Raw genomic sequence first — 22,492 nt, 5'->3', positions numbered from 1 at the left:
ATATACACACATATATATGTGTGTATATAAATAAATAATATATATGTATGTATGTATGTATAGAAAAGAAATGTTAGGCTTAGAAGTAATTTAGTCCAATCTTTCATCTGAAACTGAAGTTATTCATCATTAGAATGTAAGTTCTATGAGGACAGGAACTATTTCATTTTTATATTTCTATGTTCAATCCTTAGCACAAAGCCTGGAATGTAGTAAGCAATACATTCTTATTCACTAAATTATGCGATTTTTTTGATATATTAATCATCCAGATTCTGCTTATGTACTTGCAGTGATGGATAGTTCGGTACGTTGAAAGATAACTCACCCCATTGCTCTGTCATTCTAATTTTATTATAGAGACTTGCACATCTACCTTTAAATTGCACTTATCTGGGGAATATGTTGGGAATGTGAGCCCGAATAATATTCCCAGGCAGCCAGGTGGCAAATTGAAGAGAGTGCTAGGCTTGGAGTCATCAGGAAGTACTGAGTTTAAATCCTGCCTGAAACATTGCTTAGCTGTATGACCCTGAACAAATCACTTAGTATCTGTTTGCTTTGGTTTCATCATCTGTAAAATGGGGGTAATAAGACCATTTACCTCATGAGGTTGTTGTGAGGATAAAACGAGGTAACATGTAAACCTCTTTGCAAAATTAAAGCACTATATGAATGCTAGTTATTATTATTATTCCTACCCAGAAGAAGTTATGTGGATGGTGTGTGTAGTGTAGATTTTATAACAGACTAACTTCCCAAGGGGTTCCATGTATTACTAACTTAAATAGTATTAAGTGATACCTGGTGCTGGGTTTAGAAGTGCTAAAGGATACAGGCATTTAACAGACTCAAGACCAGGGGTGGGGAACCTGCATATGTGGCTCTCCAGGTTCTCAAGTGTGGCCCTTTGACTGAATCCAAACTTCACAGAACGTTCTGTCAAAGGGCCGCACTGAGGACCCAGAGGGCCACATATGGCCTTGAGGCTTTTGGTTCACCACCCCTGCTCAAGACTATTTAGGTATGGCTCAGATAAAAAGCATATCAGAGTCTCAGTTGGGACACCATTGAAGGTTGAGGCTCTGAAATATAAAGGAAGACATGGAAGTGAACAGCTGGTTGGAAATGGCATAAAAAAAATGAGACTTTCCTTTCCTTCCTTCTCTATCATCACTTAAGACAGAACAAATGACATACTTCTTACAAGTACTGGTTGGAATTTTGCAGACCTAAAATTGAAGGGAAACCAGAAAACTGTCCAAATTAAACTATAAAAATGGACTTTATGAAGGACAGCAGGTATGACTTAGTAAGAACAACAAAAGTACAAGAGGAGTCGAGATTGGTAATAACATTACTTCCTCCCCTATATACGTAGATAAACAGAATATGAGTAATAAACAAAACAACTTGGCATTTTCATACCATCAAAATAATTATGATCAAGACTTGATAGGATGAAGTTCATGACCAGAATTTCACAATGGAAATATCTTTTTATTGTTGAGTCATTTCAGTTGTGTCTGACATTCTGTGTCCCCATTTGGGGCTTTCTTGGCAAAGATCTTGGAGTGATTTGCCATTTCCTTCCCCAGCTCATTTTACAGATGAGGAAAATGAGGCAAACAGGGTTAATTAAGTGACTTGACCAGAGTCACATAGCTAGTAAGTGTCTGAGGCCGGATTTGAACTCAGCTTCTCCCATACCTTGTACAAAAAAACACCCCCCAAAAATAGGTAGAAGGAATGTTAGAGTAACATTTGATGCTGTTAAGAAGATTTGGAAATCCACGTGGATTTCTCCACCTGAGTGCAGAAACACAGAGGAGAGCATTTGGATGAGAATAACAGGAGAGAGAAATAGACCTCTTAGGCTGATGAAAAATAAGAATGTCTTTCTTAATACAGATCCCAAACTTTCACAGGGACAAGGCACAATAGTGACAAAAGACTTCAACTGTTTGTATAACTGCTCTCTATCTTTTAAAAGCATGGTATCTAAAAAATTCTCAACCTTTATTGCTGACAAGTTCATTTCTCAGAAAGCAAAGGAGAAGAATTTCTGAATTAAATTCTGATTAGTGGAAGATAATTAGCCGGGAAGGTGGAAGGTACAGTAATTTTTAAAAATTTTAATTTATTTTTTGAAGGCCATTAAGGTTAAGTGACTTGCCTAGGGTCACACAACTGGTAAGTATCTGAGGTTGGATTTGAACTCAGGTCCTCCTGACTCTAGGGCTGAGGTACAGGAACTTTGAAAGAAAGTGATCCTGGCATTTTAGAGTTCAAAATAACCAGGGAAGAGAATTCTGGGCATATTCAGATAAGTGGCCTAGGAAAGTAGACTGCAAGTTCTTTGAGGATGGGGAATGTTTAATTTTTGTCTTTGTATTCCAAGCTCCTAGCATAATCCTTTGCAAACAATGAACATATGACAAAAATTTTTTTGAGTTGCTTTGAAGGTGGATTTCAAAAGCCTTAGAAAATCATAGGCATGATCCCATGATAACAGTCATTAAAATGGAAAACCTAAACTAAACTAAACTAAAGAAGGCTGAGAAGATCACAAAAGCAAACAATGTAAATGTTCCTGGTGACAAAAAACCAAAAAGGAGACTGACTGAATGAATGAAGCATTTATTAAGATTTTACTACGTGCACAGTAGACAGCTAGTTGGTGCAGTGGATAGAAAGCTAGCCCTGGAGTCAGGAACACCTGAGTTCAAATCTGACCTCAGACACTTGACACTTAACTAGTAGTGTGATCCTGGGCAAGTCACTTAACCCTGCTTGCCTTAGTTTCCTCATCTGTAAAATGAGCTGAAAAAGGATATGACACACCATTCCAGTATCTTTGCCAAGAAAACCCCCAATGGACTCATGAAGAGTCAGACACAACTAAATAGCAACAACAGGTGAGCATAGCACCGTGCTAAAGAAGATATCTAAGAAAAGCTGATCAGGGTACTCTCCAATGTGTTCAGATTTTAAAAAAAAAAGTAAGAAAAGCAACACAAAGCAATAACATCTAGAGCTGAAAGAGACCTTAGAAACCCTGTCATTTTGCAGATTAAAAAACTGAGGCCCTGAAACATGAAGTCACTTTCCAAAGGTCGAACAGCTAGCAAATGGCAGAGTCAAAATTTAACCCCAGACCCTCTGTCTCTAAATTAATATGCATTGGGTTAGTGACAGCGTGAGAACTAGAATTTGGGTCTTTTGAACCAGATTGGTTCTCTTCCCTCCACACCTCTGGACCTTTCATTAAAAAACAAAAGAACCTATGTAGACTCACTTTCTTGGGTAACCCAACAAGAGCATTTCCCAATGCTCTCACTGCCAGGAATCCGATAATGGGGTTGATGTCTTTGGTTCTTTCTATTTCTAACTTCAGTGCTATGTTCATTGAGTTTTTCTCCAGTGCCCCCATCTCCTGGCAACCTAAAAGCTACAGAAGGCAAAGTAAACATTGTATAATGCTCCAATTAACCCAATATCACAGATTCTTCCTCTCCCACTCCCCACCCTACCTCTACCTCTTAAAATCCTCTTACAAAGCTAAGCTCAAGTGGCCCCCTTCTAAGTGAAGTTTTCCTGATCATCAATCCACCCAATTGCTAGTGCCTTCCATGTGAAATTACCTGCTTTATTTTTTATTTTATCTTGTATAAACCTATTGATGTATGCATTATCCCTTCTGATAGAATATAAGCTCCTTAAGGTCAGGGGCTGTTTCATTTTTGTCTTTGTATCCCCAACATCAAGTTGCCTGGAACAAACTAGGCATTTAATAAATCTTTGCTGATTAACTGATTGCCAATTTTTTCCTCTCCCTGGCTTGGCCTTACCTCTGAAAATAGGGCAGTACAGACCAGTCTGTATTCAAGTTCAACCGACTTGAGGAAAGGCAAGAGACTGTGTAGCATGTTGTGATTTAAGATCTCAGGGAATTGGACCAAAGATCTGTAATGAAGAGGAACAGCAGTGAATAAATATTTGGGAGTAACTTGCCTCTGAGAAGTTCCTAAAATCCTTTCCTTCTGCCTCAGGACTTTGGCAGAATTTCTTTTTGATCCTCTTCCATAAACAAACTTTTTTCCTTTGTTTTTATCATCATCAGCATTACAATCTTCATCAGCATCATCCTTATCATTGCTATTAAATAACCTTCAGGTTCTTTATCTTATAGCATTTTCAACTCCACTTGCCAAGAATCATGACTTTGGCCTTTTGGTACTAATATTAACATATTAATAAGATTTGCAGTGACATTGGAGTAGAGAGTCTTTCTGAATATCAGATTTGCTGGGTAAATGTCAGAGAGCAAATGCCTAGGCAACTTTCCCAAACAAAGTCTCCTTCCAATGTCAGAACAAAACCACCCCCAGAATATTCTTTAACATCTGACAAGGACAAATGGGAAGCTATTTAAAGTAGTTTTACCAATTTAAAATTAAAATGAGAAAAACAGATTCTTGTTCTTTCTTCCTCCCCCTTACAAACTAGTGAAAAGATTAATTAGGCTGTGAGTCTGAACAAGCACCTTTAGTAGCTGCTTATGGGAGCTATGCAGCATAAAGAGATGAGCTCATAGAGGTGGCCCCATGCTCTTATTAAAAGAATCACACCAAATGGACAGCCTCATAATGCCTAGCTTCAGTCTTTGTGATGTCTTCATATTTCATGAGCAGGGCTTTTCGGAGGCGAGGCTAGTGATACTTCGGGGGCAGTGGCCACCTCATATATCAGAAAAGTCAATTAGGTCCTTTATTAGGTCCACTTACTATACCAAGCACTGTGGTAAATCCTGGGAATACAAATATAAGCAGAAAGAAATTCCTGCCCTCAAGGAACCAGACCAGATGATTCGGATCTTTCTAGGCACTGAAAAGTCACCACAGTGGAGCTCAGGCAGTATTTGGAACTCTGTACATCTCTGGTCCCTGTTAAGATGACTGAGGGAAAATAAGGTCAAAGACCCTGGAACTCCTTCAAAGTAAACTTGAAAAACAATAAACACAATGCCTACAACCAAGGGTGTGCTGGTAAATATTTAACAACTGACTCTATATATATATATAAAAAAAGTATGTGCACACGCTTTTAAATTTATTATGCATTATTAACATTTTTATCCTCATTTTATATGATCAAAAGACCTATAAGTCAAATTCTGATTGGTAGTGTTTGCCAGTTTATCACACTGAAAATGTAATTAGTTCTCCGCTTCTGGTCGGAGATGGCACCAGCACAATGATCTGAATGGAAAGAACCACCCCAACAAAATAATTAAAAATGGATGCTACAAAAAGGTTTGGGCTTTGTTTTCTTTTGTTTTGCTTTGCTTTGTTTTGTTTTTGGCAAGTATGCCATACTGTTAATTCATCTACTCCATACACTTTCCCCTCCATTTTTTCTCAAGATAGGTTTAAAGACCTTTTCATAGGGAGAACTAGATATTGTGCTCCTCTTGTTCCTGGTGCAATACTAGCTAGTTACACATTAGGTGCTTGATAAATAGATGATTGATTTTCACCTGCACAAATGAATCACTCCAATGTGGACAAACTGGGAATTGCGAAGGAACTTCCAAACTTGGGTATTTTCCATTTGAACCACAGCACTGTGGAATCACTGGAGTTCTAGAAAGTTCTTCAATCCAGCCTCCATGGAGCTAAACAGTGAAGGAGAGACAAGGGTTGGCTCCACCACGTCTGTACAAAGAAGTCAGAAGGGAGCACACATGCCAGTACAAGAGTAGATGACGTTCTTGGCTTATAAAGATCCTGGCTGACTGAGAATCCATGTATGCAAACCGCCACTTTTACCCTGATTGCTTGCCATGAGCAACCCCTTCACTGATATTTCAAGAGATACCTGACAGTCCAACCATAGCCCTTACTCCCTATACCAGAATTTTACAGAGTTTAAGGAGTTTTTCTCCATTTGTAGTTGGTGGGAGATACAAGAATTCAGATCTTTTGGCTCTCTCATGACTTTTCTATGATTATTATGCTGTATGTGACTCTAGGAAAGTCACCTTCTCTAAGGAGCTGTAATAAAGAATGTTTGCACCCTGGGTGCACCGCAAGCTATGATAGAGGGTGTGGGAGAGGTAGGGAGAGGGCTGACAGAGACCTCAGGCTGCCGCTGGGGAAGATGCCCACTCCTCATCTCCAGAGGAAGAGGTCCATTTGGTAGCTTTCTAGTGGAACTGACCTTAGCACCTAGTTGCTATCAATGTGTTTTTTCACACTTGTCCTATAAGAAGCCTAATGATTACGTGGAGTGTGTGGGGGAGTGAGGAGCGAAGAATGGAGTACTAATTCATACTAAACAGAGCTTCTTGGGAGAGGGCAGAAAGAGAGCTTGTAGCCACCCCTGCTCCAGCCCCCAAACCCTCAAAGTATCAAATAAGAACTGGAAGGAGACTTAGGCTTCATCTGGTTTAACCATATTATCCAAGAATTTATTTCTTAGAGCTGAAAATTGAGACTCCAGAGAGGCTCAAGTAACTCGTACTGAAATTGTGACCAAGTTGAGATGGGGTCATGTGGAGCGCAAAGCTCATAGATTCAAAGACTTTAAGAACTAGAAGAGACCCCCTCATTTTACAGAAGAAAGAGAGGGTCAGAGTTGGTAAGGTAGTGAGGATTAGAACCCAGTCTCTGGGCTCTTTCTCAGCCAGGATACTGACACCTGAACTCCCTCAAAGGTTCAGGGGCATGGGACTTCCCAGAGAATTGGTGCTCAGTCTCATGAATTAGGACAATCAGCAAGAAGGCAAGCACCTCCATCTTTCCAGGTGCATTCTGGCTTCTAGCTCACTAAGGTCTAGCAGAAGGACAGGGGTGAGATTGAGGCATCATCAACACCTTCCCTATGAAAGCAAAAGATTCTGACAGCTGTGACCAGCTGCTCTTCCATTCTCTGAGGCAGTGGACCTCAAAATTTTTTTGTTTACAGCTCAGTATTCTTTGGTGTGGAGAATCATGATACGCTGAATGTTAAAGCTGGTGATATGGTAGAGATGAGAAAGAATTAGAGCAGCCATTTAAAAAAAAAATCTTAGTGTGGTCAAGTTCTCTATCTATCTATCTATCTATCTATCTATCTATCTATCTATCTATCTATCTATCTATCTCTGTATCTGTGTATCCATCCATCTATCCATCTATCTATCTTTAGAAATATTCATTAGCTTTCCCTCTCATTGTCCCCCATTGAATGATTTTAAAAATGAAAGTAAAACTCTCATAACAAATATTCAGTCTAACAAAGTAAATTTGGGATCAAATTCTGATATATTTTGAGGTTAATATATATATATACATATACATATATGTACATATATATACATATATATATGAGAAAGATTTTGTTTATTTTGTGAATACTACATTACCATATTGTATATGCTGGGTAAGTAAAATTTATGTTAAACAAAATTATACATAATTTTGTTGGTGGCAACATAACATACACCATTTCCCAGCATACTTTTTGAGAACTACTGCCTAACCTCAAGTCCTCTTAGATGAGAGGTTCTTAAACTTTTTTGTGACATACATAGTAGTCTGGTGAAATTTATGGACCCTGTTGTCTACATTCAAAATGGAAGGAAGTGCTAAATTTCAGTTAGATGTTAGAGAAAATAAAGATGCATTTATTTTTCCCATCCAAGCTCATGGATACTCTTAGGGGTCTGTGGAACCAAGGCTAAGAACCCCTGTCTTAGATCATTGATTTAGAATTAGAAGGTCATCAGTTCCAACTCTCTCATTTTATAGACGAAGAAACTGAGGGACAGAGAATTTAAGTAATTTGTTCAGGGTCATATGGTAAGCAGTCTCAGAAGCAGAATCTGAACCTGTGTCTTCCTGATTCCACATGTAGAACATTAGCCACTTTATGCCATATTGCTTCTCAAACAATCAAGCAGTGTCCCTCAGTGGGCCTGCTGCCACAGCTACCATCACCCCCATGACATCCTCATCCAGACCCGGTTGACTGTTTTCAATAGCAGCCCCAGTGGTCCTCTCCCCCTCTTATCCTTCTATCTCATTCTTACCTATATGAGGCTAGCTCATTAGGGCTCTGGGCCTTGGATTCAGAAGCTTGCACTCTGCTCAAGTGTGGAAGGGAGAGGAAATAGGTGGTGAAAAGTTTGTCCTCTAATCCCTCTAGAGTTTCCTTAACCTCTAGAGCAGCAGTGACCTCCCATAAGGCCTGTGTTTCCTGAAGGGAAATGAGAGAAAACAATTGGGTTCACTTTCAGCAAAGGTCACAAAGAGATGAGGCTACTTGTAATCAGCAGCCCAAAGAATAAAGGTTAATTCCAAGACTCACCTTGGGAAATGGAGGGATAGGGTCCTGAGATTTGAGCTTTAACTTTGTCTCCTTTTTCTGGCCAATGTGGCAATGGAGGAGAACAGGTAACACCAGGGTGGCAAGGCGAGCATCATTACCAAATAACCTCCACAGCTCTCTGATGTCCCTATGGGGAGAAAGGCAAGGATCCAAACACTAAAGCCAAGTCTCCATTTGATAAAGAGACAAGTACAAAGAGAAAATAGGGATTAATATAAAAAACTGAGTTATCTGGGCAAAGCTCTATCAGTTACCCAGAAAGGTTACTTCTATTACAAATTTGAATAATTCAGAAATCAATCTATAAGGATTTATTAGGTGATTATTATGAGCCAAGCACTGTGTCAGATACTGGGGATAGAAAAACAGAATGAAACAGTCGCTGCTATCAAGGAGCTTATTGTACATATATAAGTAAATGTTGTTGTTGAGTCATTTCAGTTGTGTTCAACTCCCTGGGACCTCATCTGGTGTTTTCTTGGCAAAGATACTGGAGTGGTTTGCCATTTCCTTCTCCAGCTCATTTTACAGTTAAGGAAACTGAGGCAAACAGGGTTAGGTAACTTGCCCAGGATCACACAGCTAGTAAGGCCAGATTTGAACCCAGAAAGAAGATTCTTCCTGACTTTAGGCTCAGCACTCTATCCACTGTGCCACCTACATGCCCATATAAGTAGATACAAAATATATGAAATGAATAGAAAGTAATTGGAAGGGAGGAAACTATGAGCAGCTGGAAAGGATTCATGTAAGAGGTGACCCCTTGGGCTGAAACCAGGCATTCTAAAAGACAGAAGTGAGAAGGGAATGCATTCCAGTTATGGGCAGTCTATGCAAACCATACAGGTGAGAAATAGAATGTCATGCATGAGGAGACCATCTCCAGTCATCCTGATCTATATCTGGCCACTGGACCCAGATGGCTCTGGAGGAGAAAGTGAGGCTGGTGACTTTACTTTGCACAGCCCTCCCTCATTTAAATCCAATTCACTTGCAAGTCATGGCATCATCTTCCTGATATCATGGTCCTGTTTGAGAGTGAAGGACAAGGAACAACGACAACAACAGCATGGAGGCCAGTTTGGCTGGACTGAAAGGTGTGTGAAGCGAATAGAGTAGGACAAGTTGGAATAAGTAGGTCAGAACAAGGATGTGAAGTGTTATAAATGCCAAAAAGGGGAGTTTGAATTTGACCTCAGGGGCAATAGGAAAACAACCACTGTGGCTTTTCTTTTTTTAGTAGAGGAATAATATAGCATGATATACATATCATACATATAGATATAGATATAATAATAGCCTACCCTTTAGGAAGATCACCTTGGCAACTGAATGGAGGACAGATTGAATAAGCAAGAGTCTTGAGGCGTGGAGACCAATTTTCTAACTGCAGTAGACTCCTGCCCATTGCAATAGTCCAGGTATGAGGTGATGGGGTCTTGAACTAAGAGGATGGCAATGTGAGAGTAGAGGAGGAGATGAAAGAAAAAAAAAGTGTTGTGGAAGTTGAATAGTGCAGATATGGTAACTAATTAGATGTGTGAGATTAAGGAGAGTTGAGGAGCCAAGGATGAAGTTGAAAACCTAAGTGACTAGAAGGATGGTGGTATCCTTGACAGGCAGACAAGTCAGGGACAGGGGAAAGATAATGAGTTCTATTTTGAATGTATTGAGTTGGAGATGCCTCTAGGGCATAGACAGTCGGGACTGGAACTCAAGAGAGAGTCTAGGGCTAGATATATAGAGCTGGAAGTCATTTGTGTAGAAAAAATAACAATTCATAGGAGCCACAGTAGAAGCAAGATCCTGAAGCCCCAGCCCAGGGAAGCTAGGCTGGTTCTTCCTTAAAAGGTATTGAGATTGTCCTTGAGAAGTAATTGACTAAAGCTCATGCTATTGATACAGCTTCCTGGTAGCGTAGGCTGAAAAAAAAAGTCAAGATACAAATAGTCCCTTGGCTCTGGCAAACGACAATAAGAGACACAGGGGGAGGGAATCTGCATCCAACTAAATCAACGGTGTATTCTTCCTTTCTTTTTTTTTGCATGATAACTTTGTTGTATATTTAAAAGGAACAAGTTGTACATAGTGAATTTGTAGTTTCATATGCAATCATCTTTTTAATTGTGCTGTTATGTAAATGCTTGTTTTATTCCATAAATCTAAAATTTAATTAGTTAATTAATTAAAAATCAAAGGTATGTTCTTGCTGCATATCCTAAGTAAAATGTTTCTTAATTGTCAGATATTCTATGTGTCTCAATTCATTTTAGTCTCCACCTTGAGCTACTATGCTGGCCTAAATCAGGCCTGGCCTATTACACTAGGAGAAGAAGTTGCCAAGACAGAAGGAGGATGTAGAGAAAGAAGAGAGGGACTTAAGAAAATATGTTTTAGGCTACACCTACAATGGGCAGGATATGGATGATGACAAATGTACCGGCCGCGCCGACCTTGTGCCGGCCGTGCCGTACACTCTCCTCCTATAAGGGGCAGGCTGCCAGAGTCATACTTACTTACCAGTCTTCGGTGCCTACCTGGATACACACACAGAGACGACCCATCAGGAGGCTGCCAACACCCGAGCTTTATTCAGAGGCCATCACAGCAAGGCCAAGCAGGAAGGCCATAGCAACAGAGCAGGAGCAAAAAGAGCGTGCTCCCGACCACGACCGTTCCTCAGTACCTACTTAGCCCCTCCTCCTCAGCCCGCCTACTAGTCAATGATTGTAGGGTCAGATACTGGGAGGGGCTGTCTGAGTTTAGCACACCAAGGGAGAGGGAGTGACGCAGGAGGCCAGGACCAGATACAGGAAGGAGGCGTCTGGGATTAGTGCATAGACAAAGAGTACGTGACCTAGGAAGTCAGGCCCAGATACCTGGAGGAGGCGTCTGGGGTCAGTGCTACACAAAGGGAAGGTATGTGACCCAGGAAGTCAGGAAGGACACAGGAAGGAGGCGTCTGGGGTTGACGTTGCATATAGGGAAGAGACTAAGCAAAGGGAATTCGTCCTCTGCCGTCCCACTCCCACGTGGCACCACCCCTTGCCTCAGGAGCACATGCTCCGGCTACTTCCTTGCACCCAGCTTATCTCACATAGCACTGCCCACTGCCTCAGGGCTTCTCCGGATCCAGCCCATCCCAATTCACTACAACTCCGCCTACCACAGCCCCTGCCTCGGTTTCCAAATACCCAGATCTTACCCCAATCTTGCCACAATGCCCACTTGGCAGTAGTCAACATCAGACAGTCCCTCACAGACAAAGCAAAGGAGATTGAGAGGAAACAGTCAAGACAGGTAAGAGGAGGACCAAAAGAGAGCCATATCTTGAAAACTCAGAGAGCAAACAATATCCAGAAGGGGAGGATAGTCAATAGTGTCGTATGCTGTAAATCCATTTCCATGCCCAGATGACACAAATTTATCCCTCATGGTACATAGGTTAGTGTACCATTCCCTTTGCTTAGGTAACTATATGAAGAGTAGTTTGGAGGGGGAGGGGAGGGGGAGACAGACTGAAGGCAGGAAGACCCATTAGTAGGCTATTACAAGAAAGAAGGAAAAAGGAGATGAGGGCCTGAACTAGGGTGTTTGTAATGACAGTGAAAATGAGGGGACAGGTGCTAGAGATATTTTAGAGGTAGAATCAATAGGATTTTTAAAAAAATCAATAGGATTGAATGTAGGGGGTGAAGGAGAAAAAAAGTTAAAGATAACTGAGGTTTTGATCTTTGGAGAAAGGAAGGATGGTGGAACTATCAACAGAAGCATAGAAATTAAGGATAAGGTCGTGCTTGATGAAGATAACAATAGGGTTAGCTCTAGACATACTGAGTCTGAAATGCTGATCCAAGAAGTGAAGTTTTGCAGGCAGTTTGGAAATACAGGGCTGGAAATGTGGAAGACATCTGCATAAAACTGGAAACTGAAGCCAGAGGAATGAATGAGATTGCCAAGGAAGAGAATGTCAAAAGAAAAGAAAAGAGGGGGCAAGAAACTTGGGGGACATGCCCCTAACGGGGCAGGAGGAGGATGCCAGAAGTATCAACGGAGGAGACAAAGGAGCAGGTCTGCCTGTTACCAGATATTGATTGAGAAAAAAAACAAAAGAGAAACCTTCCCAATGTTAGATAAGGGCCCCTTGAAGGAAAAGTGCTAAAGGTTTTCAGCAGAGGATCCCAATCTTTAGATTGAGCTATTTATCTGATTTCACAACTAACCAACCTTAACAAGGAAGTCTGGGCAATAGTCATCTCTTTTTTTAAATGGTACTGAATTGAAACAAATTTTCTTTGGATTCTTTTATTGAGCATTTTTGTGATATCCCTAGAGATAGCTAGAGGGAGAGGGAATCACTACTCTACAGGGGCCATTCACTCCTCTCATCTAGGCAAAGTAGAAAGGAAAAGAAATATACACAGCGTAAGAGGGACAGGCATGTAAGGGCGAAGCTGTGCTTACTTGTCCTTACTTTCAGGAGGCAGGGCACCACAGCTTTTGGAGCCAGGTTGGTCAGGTGCTGGATTGTGGCTGTAAGTTCCCTTCGTACTAATTCATCCTTTAAGGAATGCAACATTTCCACCAGGATGGTGAGGAGACCTGGGATCTATGAATGCAATAGGGGAATACAGAGTGGCTTCACTTTCACTTATGATTAATTAATCAATCAACAAGTGTTAATTAAGCTCCTACTATGTGTCAAACATTGTGCTAGTTGTTGGAGATTTAAAGACAAAAGTGAAACAATCTCTACCCTCAAGGAGTATACATTCCATCAGAAGAGAAAATAAGGACGGAGGTAGATAAGTATACATAAAATATACAAAGTAAGTGGGGTGGAGAACTAGAAGGTGGGGGAATGAGGAAAGGCTTCATGTAGGTATTACTTGGCATGATAGGTGATTCTACCGTCCCACCTCCAGCAGTGATTAAAATTTAACAAGTAAATGTTAAATACTTGTTTCCTGTATTTATATCCAACTTCATATTATTATCAGTTTCTATTTGTTTGATAATTGGCTGTAATGATTTGGAAGTGGAGTTCCAATGATTAAAAAGAACAAAATAAAAAGTGCACAGCAGAGAACAAAAGAAGACTTACAAGGAAGCAAAGAAAAGATGGACAGCTTTCAACACAATGCATAGTGTTTATTACACAGGCTTTCTTGAAATGGAAATTTGTTGCCATATATTTTAAACCCCCCTCCATGTTCTGCTGTGCACATGGCAATGCTTTTTTTCTTTTCTTATTTTGTATTATGTTTTTTTTTCTTTTCCTATTTTGTATTATTTTAGTTTTAGTGTTTAAGTTTGTTTCTTTTTTCTTTTCTTATTTTGTATTAAAGTTTAAAATAAAAAAATTACAAATAAAAAAAAGAATTCCAATGATTGACTTTTTTTTCTGGGGTCCACCTGAGCCTTTGTGTGCCTATGGTAAAGCACCCTTATTTTAGAGAGGGGATGCATACTTCCCTCTGGGAAAAGGAGATAGAGACTTCAGAACGCTGTTGAGGCCTAGAGTCAGGGCTTGGGGGTGCGAGAGCAAGGTGAGACAGAGGAGGAGCTCATGCTGCCTACCATCTGGTAACTTCCTTCTTTAATTACTATTATTTAATAGTAAATATTTAATAGGGTGCCAAGCACTTTTGTTTCTAAATTGCTGAAGGACTGCCAAGAACTGTCAGTGCCTCCAAAATTTAGTACTTTCTAGATTTGGGGCTCTAGAACAAACCCCTAGTCACTTCACCCTAGTTACAGCTCTGTTACTCCATATCATTTGCCGTGGACACTCCCACAATCCTCATTCATGGTGAAGCACATGTGACAGACCTTATGTGCTGCCTTGAAACACATGGCATTACCTCGTTTTTGACTCTGGTCCCGTTGAACTCTACCACCATTCTCAACATGAACACAATTGACTGAGGGCAAGTGACTTTGTCCACTATCCTGTCAGAAGTGGTATACAGAAAGGGAAGCAGCTCCCGGAGTGGCAGATGGTTAAAAATGAGCTGAAGAAAAAGAAGAAAAGAGCAGGCCAAAATCCTAAGAGAAGTAAACATCCCTTGGGGTTGCCACAACGCTGTTTAAAACGGCAGCCACAGCTGTGGGCCTAGTTTTATTTTAGAAGAAACCTGGACTTTTCTTCCATCAGGGCAGTGCAGTGGGACTGGCCAAACAGAATTTTCCCCCTCTTTCAGTCATATATCTAGAAATGCAAAGGACCTCAGAGGCTGTCTAGTTTCACACTTTAAGAAACTGAGGCCTGGGGAGGTTAGGTGATTTGTGCATAATCAGTTAATGTCAGAGGTGAGATCGGAACCCAGCTATGAATCTAGAGCCAGTGTTCTTTTAACTGTGCCATAGCCCATTAACAACCCATAGTGACTCATAGGCATTTGTATTTTTTAGAAATGCTGATAATAAAGATCTCTGGTAGGCTAAATAACTATGATGCAGTCTTTTGGAGGCTCTCTTTACACTTGTCTAATCAATAATTTCCTATAGATGAGGAGATGGCAGGACCATATAGGACCAGCCTTATTGCAGGATAATAAGTAACTGCTTTTCGTTTATTCAATATTACATAAACGTTACAAGGACAGCTAGGTGGTTCATTGGATAGAGCATGGGCGTGGAATCAGAAAGATTCATCAAATCCAGTCTTTCTAGTTGTATGACCCTAGGCAAGTCACCATTTGCTCCAGTTCCTCATCTGTAAAATGAGCTAGAGAAGGAAATGGCAAACCACTCTAGTATCTTTGCCAAGAACACCCCAAATAGGGTCACGAAGAGCTGGATATGACTGAAATAACTCAATAACAGCATAAATATTGCAAGGTGTATGAAAGTATGCCACTGTCCTACAGGAATAGCTTATTAATCCTTAACAAACTTGAGTGAGGTAGATAAGGCATATATTACATTAAAAAAAAAAAAGCCTAGCTACATGAACATGGGCATGCCATTTAAACTCCCATGGAGCCAGGACTATCTCTAAAACTGTACAAACAAGAAAAATGAATATAAACATCTTGCTGATTTGCATCAGTGAAGGAAATCTCCATAACGGGAATTCCTTGTACCAATAAAATCACAAATCTGGACTCTTCCCTCCCCCCCCAAAAAAAAATAGGAAAAGAGGGAAGGTGAATCACTAAGCCTTTCCTAACCCCTCTTAATTTTAATACCTTCCTCTTTGAATTATTTCTTATTTAACCTGTATATAGAGCACTTAGATGGCATAGTGGATAGAGCGCTGGCCTGAGTCAGGAGGACCTGAGTTCAAATCTGGCCTTAGACACTTACTAGCTGTGTGACTGTGGGCAAATCACTTCACCCTGTTTGCCTCGGTTTCCTCATCTGTAAAATGAGCTAGAGGAGGAAATGGAAAACCACTCCAATATCTTTGCCAAGAAAACCCCAAATAGAGTCACTAAGAGTCTGACACAACTGAAACGCCTCAACAACAAATAATCTGTCTATAGCTTGTTTGTACATATTTGTTTGCTTGATGTCTCCCCCATTTGACTGTAAGCTCCTTGAGGGCAGGGACTGTTTTTTGCCTCTTTTTGTATCCTCAGTGCTTAACACAGTGTCTGTCACATAGTAGATGCTTAATAAATATTTATTGACTAACAGGTTAATTTATGGTCCCAAAAGGGAAAAGGTGGTGTTGCTCTGTCATTGAAGCAGGGTTTCTAATTACATAATCATGTCTGGGAAGCCTGTTCTCTGCTCATCTGAGGGGAAGGGAGTAAAGAGGATTGCTGGAGGCATTTGGGGGGAATATGGACCTAAGGCGACTGTGAGGAACAGTAAAGGGCTGTGAAGTAAGGGCTTTGCTAGCAATTTCTGCTGCCGGTGATTATGGCTTTAAAGAAATATTCAACTCCTCCATAAAAAGGGGGTCATGAGGGTTCACATGGGAATCTCTAACCAGGACCGTCTGTGACTGTGGACTGCATTCCATTCATGTCTCCCTGGTACAGCGCGCTCCAAATAGCCCTGAGCCTGACCTGCTGGTTTTAGCCTCCTCCCTCCCTAAGAAAGCTTTAAATTACATAGACATGGGTTGACAGCACAGCGGAACGAGCAGTGGGTGACTGGCTCCAATCAGAGTCAGGTGGATGAGTCTGGAGTCTGGCCTCTAGTCTCACGGCCTAAGTCTTACTCTGAACTCCAGATTTCCAGTCTTAAAATAAGATTCTGGATTTAGAACAGAAAAGAACCTTAGAGATTCTCTAGTGAATCTAACTCCTTTGTTTGATAGATAATAGGATTAGGACTAAAGACTCAAGTACAATACTTGTTTCAGGTCATATATTAGCAGCACCTAGATTTGAACTTAGATCCTCTGATTCCAAATTTAAGGTTCTTTCCATTATACTGTTGTTGTTGTTCAGCCGTCAGGATCATGCAGCTAGCAAGTGTCTGAGGCCAAATTTGAACTCAGGTCTTCTTGACTCCAGGCCCAGGGCTCCATCCTCTGTGCCACCTAGCTACCCCATTATACTGAGCTACCACAAAGGATTGATGTGACTATGGGCCTGAAGGAGTTGTTGTGACCAAAATATTTTATAAACTCTAAGGATCCCTCCCTCTCTCTCTCTCTCTCTCTCTCTCTCTCTCTCTCTATGTAAACATAGATATTTTACACATATACTTATAAACATACACACACATATATTGTTGTTGTTGAGTCATGTCTGACTCTTCATGACCCCATTTGGAATTTTCTTGGCAAAGATACTTGAATGGTTTTCTATTTCTTCTCTAGCTCATTTTACAGATGAGAAAAGTGAGGCAAACAGGGTTAAATGACTTGCCCAGGGTCACACAGCTAGTAGTGTTTGAGGTCAGATTTGAACTCAGGAAGATGAGTCTTCCTGACTCTAGGCCTGGCACTCTATCCACTGTGCCACCTAGCTGCCTTGATCTATCTATAAATATATTTATTGAGATACAACATGGTAGAGTCACAAGAGGACCAGTGTCAGAGTCAGGAAGCAGGATATAATGGCAAAGAGCCTAGATTTATACTTAGAGAGGCTGGACTGAAATGCCAGCTCTCCCACTTACTACCTGTGTGACCTTGGAAGTCATGGCACCTTCAAGGGCTTCAGTTTCATCATCTATACAATGAAGTGGGGTTGGGTGGGGAGAGAATAGATACCTCTAAGATTTCTTTCAGGTCTGTATCTAAGATACTGAAACCTGTGTTCAAGATCCCCTCTGACAGACTGGCCATGTGACTCTGGGTGAGTCACTAAACCTTGCAATCCTCAGGCAACTCTCTAAGACTAGAAACAGCAGGAAAATTATTGATCTGCATCGTGGAACAGGAGTTCCTTTTCTCTAAGTTTCCTAAATGAATGAAATCACAAGTTTGGTCCAGAAAAAAAAAAGTACTATATTAAGATTACTATGTGGATGTGAGCGGTTGTTATTATCACTACGGATATATTGTTACTTAGAAGCCAATTTATTGATTTGTTTGATTTGTATTTTGAACCTCTCCCCCACACTTCCTACCTTGCCCTCTCTTTCAAGCCAGCTCCCAATTGAATGATTTTTTGTCATGAACCCTTTGATGCTTACCTTAGCAATGTCAATGGGCATGAGGTTAGGAGCCTCAGCTTCCTGATCACTGGTCTTCAGGTTGTAGCCTTCGATTTCTGTGAATCCTGAATAAGAAGCCAGTTAGGTTAAGGAGATGATTGATCCCACCTGCATCTGCTCCTTTCATGCACGGTAGCAAAGTCAGAAAGTCTAGGATTTGACTAGTCAATAGGAGATAAGGAGTACAGTCCAGGGACTTGTATGTTGTTGAGTCATTTCAGTCACGTCTGACGCTTCATGACCCCATTTGGGGTTTTCTTGGCAAAGATACTGGAGTGGTTTGCCATTTCCTTCTCTAGATCATTTAACAGACAAGGAACTGAAGCAAACAGGGTTAAGTGACTTGCCCTGGGTCACACAGCTAGTAAGTGCCTGAGGCTGGATTTGAACTAAGGTAAGATAAGTCTTCCTGACTCCAGGCCTGGAACCCTATCTATTGCTCCACCTAGCTGCCCTAGGGATTAGCATACATATATACACATATATACATACATATATACATATACATACATACATATCTATATATCTATATGTACACATACATACACACACAATGTCCCAAAAGTCTTAGTGTACTTTTAAGGTTTTAGTAATAAGATTTTTGAGATTCTGTATATGTGTATTGTATATGATATATATGTAGTATATACACATTTGTGTGTTTATATGCATGCATGTATATATGTACCACATACATATGCACATGCATATATGTATATATACATATTTGCCCTGGACCTGTGATTTCATTGGTATAGGTAACTCCCAGTGAGGAAATTCCCTTGACCAGTACATATCTTTAACAAGATAGTAACTATGTTTTTTTTTAATTAATTAATTATTTTTTTATTTTTTAACATTCACTTCCCTAAGATTTTGAGTTTCGAATTTTCTCTTCCTCCTTCCCCTCCCTCCCCAAGACAGTGTGCAATCTGATATAGATTCTACATATATATTTATATTAAACATATTTTCATATTAGTCATGTGGTAAAGAAGAATTAGAACTAATGGGAGGACCCATGGAAAAGAAGAAACAAACAAACAAACAAAAGAGAGAGAAAATAGTACGCTTTGATCTGCATTCAGACTCCATAGTTTTTTTTCTCTGGATGTGGGTAGCATTTCCCATCATGAGTCTTTTGGAGTTGTCTTAGATCCTTGTATTGCTGAGAAGAGCTAAGTCTATTAAATTTAGTCATTGTACAACTTGGCTGTTACTGTAGTACCCATGTTTTATTGCAGTTTATTCATTTTGTTCAATATTTTCCAGTTACATTTGAATCTACTTCTGGCACACTCAGGAGTGCGTGTGGGTCATGTGTTTGATACCTCTGTTGAAGGCACTCAGGAGCCATTAAAGGACTTTGAAGGAGGAAGGTGGCATGGCCAAATACTTAATGTAGGACAAGTCAAAAGAGAGCTCAAGAAATGAGGTATTCCTCTCTTCTTGAATCCTTGTCTTAGCTTAGCTATAGTTCTTTAGTGGGAAGGGAAGGGAATAAGCCTTTATAAAGTGCCTACCATGTGCCAGGCACTGTGCTAAATGATTTTACAAATAAATATTATCCGGCATTAAACAACAGTTAGTACAACAACCCTGGGAGGTAAGTACTATTAAAACTTCCCATTTTAAAAATGAGAAAACAGAGATAAACAGAGGTTAAGTGACTTGCCAAAGGTCACACAGCTAGGAAGTGCCTGAGGTTGGATTTGAATTCACATCTTCTTAATTCCAGGCCCAGTGCTCTATCCACTGTATCACCATCTTCCTCAAGTTATGCCTAATGGCTCTGAGAATCTACCAGACAAATGTTTTCAGCTCACAAAGAACAGTAACAGTATATTAGAATGGAGAGAGTACTAGAAAAAGAGTCAGGTGACCTTGACTGATTCTGTCACTAAAAAGCTGTGTGATCTTGAAAAGAAATCACTTAAATTTAACTTTGGTAAGCCCAATGGTCAAACATGACTCCAGAAGACTGATGATGAGTAATACTTCTCATCTTTTAAGAGACAGGTTGGTGAATTAGAGGTGGAGAGAATGAAGCCTACATCTTCAAACAGCTAATGTATAAATTTGTTTTGCTTCTCTACGCTTATTTATTCAACAGAGAGGGCTTTTATTGAAGAAAGTGAGTTGTGGGGAGTGAATTGGGTAGTGATGATTCCAAAGAAAAAGGAAAAAAAAAGAAAAAAAGAGCCAATTAAACATTAAAAACAACACAGAAGAAAGCAGACAGAAGTTCAGTCCCTGCCCACAGCAATCCTTGTAAGGTGGGTGCTACTATTACCCCAGTTTTACAGATAAGAAAACCGAAGTTGACAGAAATTAAGTGACTTGCCCAGGGTTACACAGCCAGTCAATGTCTCAGGTCAGATTTGAATTTGGGTCTTTCTGACTTGATGTTCAGTTCTTTAACTCTCCTGCTCCTTCTCCTTCCCCTTCCCCGTCTTATGCTCCTCCTGTTATTAGCTAGTGGGGCCTGGGTCTTGACATCAGTGTTTCTCATGAGCTCTTACCTGAAAGTAGATTATTCTGATATCCTTGAAGCACAGAGGTGATAGTATTAGAAGCCCATTTGCGGATGGGTGGCAGTTGGTCAAAGCATCGGGGAACCAGGGTACCAGCAAAGAAACCAAGACGTGGGAGAATTCGAACTTCCTAAATTGGAAAAGAAGGATAGAAGTCATTAATGAGGTGTTAGCACTACATGAAGGGATAACCTAGTTCAAGCAAATGGAAATTTTTCCTGCATCCCAAGCATTTCCCCAACCTTGGGCTGATCAAACTTCAGAATTGCCTAGATCTACTTCTGGTGACAATTATGATAGACTGACAGAAGCAAATTAAGAAGAGAAAAAAAATTCATTACCATCTCAAAAAATTATGGGAAACAAATTTCAAATAGGAAGTAAATAGCATTGTAAAGAGTGATCACTTGTATTCACCACCTCCCATCTGGACTATTGAAATAGCCTGCTAGTGGGTCTCCCTGTCTCAAGTATCACCCCTCTGCAGTCCATTCTCCACTCATCTGCCAAGATGATCTCAAAGTTCATGGTCTGACTATGTTACCCTCTCTCTCCTACTCAATATCTCAGTGGTTCCTTATCACCTTCAGTATCAAATATAAAGTCTTTGGCTTGGCATTCAAAGTCCTTCACAATCTGCCTCTTCTCATCTTTCCAGTCTTCTCACACCCTATGTCATGCCCACCTTTCCCCTACCCGAGACACACATATTCTGATCCAGTGACACTGGCCATCTTGCTGTTCCTAGAACAAGAAGACCTCCATCTCCTGACTCCAGACATTTTCACTAGCTGTCCCCCATGCCTGGAATATTCTCCCTTCTGGCTTCCTGACGTCCTTCAAGTCACAGATAAAATCTGTGAATCCAAATCGGCATTCTTTCTACTGCATGAGTCACCAACCAACTTGGGTGCCTAGAAAGATGGTAGTACCCTTGACAGAAAGGGAAAAGTGGTACATTAGCTTGGGACAGAAAGAGAATGAGTTGTTTTTGGACATGTTTAATTTGTGATGCCTATGGGTTAACCAGCAGGAAGTGTCCAATGGGCAATTGGTGATATGAGAGAAGAGGTTAGGAGAACTGTTCTGGGATATGCAAATTATTCTCCTAGAGGTAATAAATAAAACTGCAGCAGTTGATGAGGTAACCAGAAGAGCATGTGTAAAAAAATAAACACTGAGGTTGGCTCTCTACTCACCATGCAACACTGCCTTCTTTTACCTTTTGAAAAGTGCATCTTGGATACCCATGGATAATTTTAAAAATAATCACATCCTTTAGCTTCCATATAGAACAACGGACGATATTAATATTTTACAATAAGTTGTTTGCTCTTTTTTTCTGTGGTTAGCTTCTTTGCTCAAAGGATATTTATTTAACATCTGCTAGGGCTCTCTTGGTGGTTTAATCAAGAGACACTGTAACTGAGAAACATAGTAAAAAATAGTTTCTAGCCTCTTAAGATCTTTGCTTTAAGATGTACAGGTTTTTAAAATTACTTTTTTACTTACTTTAAATTGCAACAAAAAAATGTTTATTTACCAGAGCTGGGTTTTGGCATAGACAAGGTAGACAATGCCCTAGGGAATAACATGAGGGGAGGGCACGGTGAAGGACATTTTGGGGTAGGATCAGGAGTGCTCTACTTCTCTGCTGGACTGGAAGATTTCACATGACGCAGAGCCTGGGTTGTGGCCTCTTCCAGTGGGTACCATATTTGATATAGCGGGAAGAGGAACTCCTTTGATTACTTCCATTACACATGAACTCTCAGTGCCAGAAACTGCTACTTCCTGTTGGTATGTGTCAGTATATTTTGTGATAATACAGCAGAAAGAGCCCTGAGTTTGGTGTCAGAGAGATTTAGTTTGAGTCCTGGTTCTGCCCCTTACTACTTGTGTGACTTTGGCCGAGTTACTTCAACCGTCAGGATTCACTTTCCTCATCTGGGTTATACCTA

At 40.4% G+C, this 22,492-nt stretch overlaps 1 protein-coding gene across 1 annotated transcript in view; it reads right to left on the bottom strand.

Annotated features, from left to right (window-relative positions):
- The window catches only part of LOC114025101 (maestro heat-like repeat-containing protein family member 1), a 107,057-nt gene that overhangs the window by 9,484 nt on the left and 75,081 nt on the right, over window positions 1-22,492 (bottom strand). The window contains 9 exon segments of the mRNA XM_027838436.1: window positions 3,299-3,451; window positions 3,852-3,966; window positions 5,540-5,677; window positions 8,075-8,241; window positions 8,353-8,529; window positions 12,848-12,982; window positions 14,238-14,387; window positions 17,977-18,062; window positions 20,520-20,661. Of these exon segments, the coding sequence (XP_027694237.1) occupies window positions 3,299-3,451; window positions 3,852-3,966; window positions 5,540-5,677; window positions 8,075-8,241; window positions 8,353-8,529; window positions 12,848-12,982; window positions 14,238-14,387; window positions 17,977-18,062; window positions 20,520-20,661 (1,263 nt within the window).

Source organism: Vombatus ursinus, unplaced genomic scaffold, assembly GCF_900497805.2.
Source record: "Vombatus ursinus unplaced genomic scaffold, bare-nosed wombat genome assembly UNPS02014826.1, whole genome shotgun sequence".
Taxonomy (NCBI): Eukaryota; Metazoa; Chordata; class Mammalia; order Diprotodontia; family Vombatidae; genus Vombatus; species Vombatus ursinus.
Note: the sequence above shows the minus strand (reverse complement) of the source record. Positions and strands in the feature narration are given on the sequence as shown.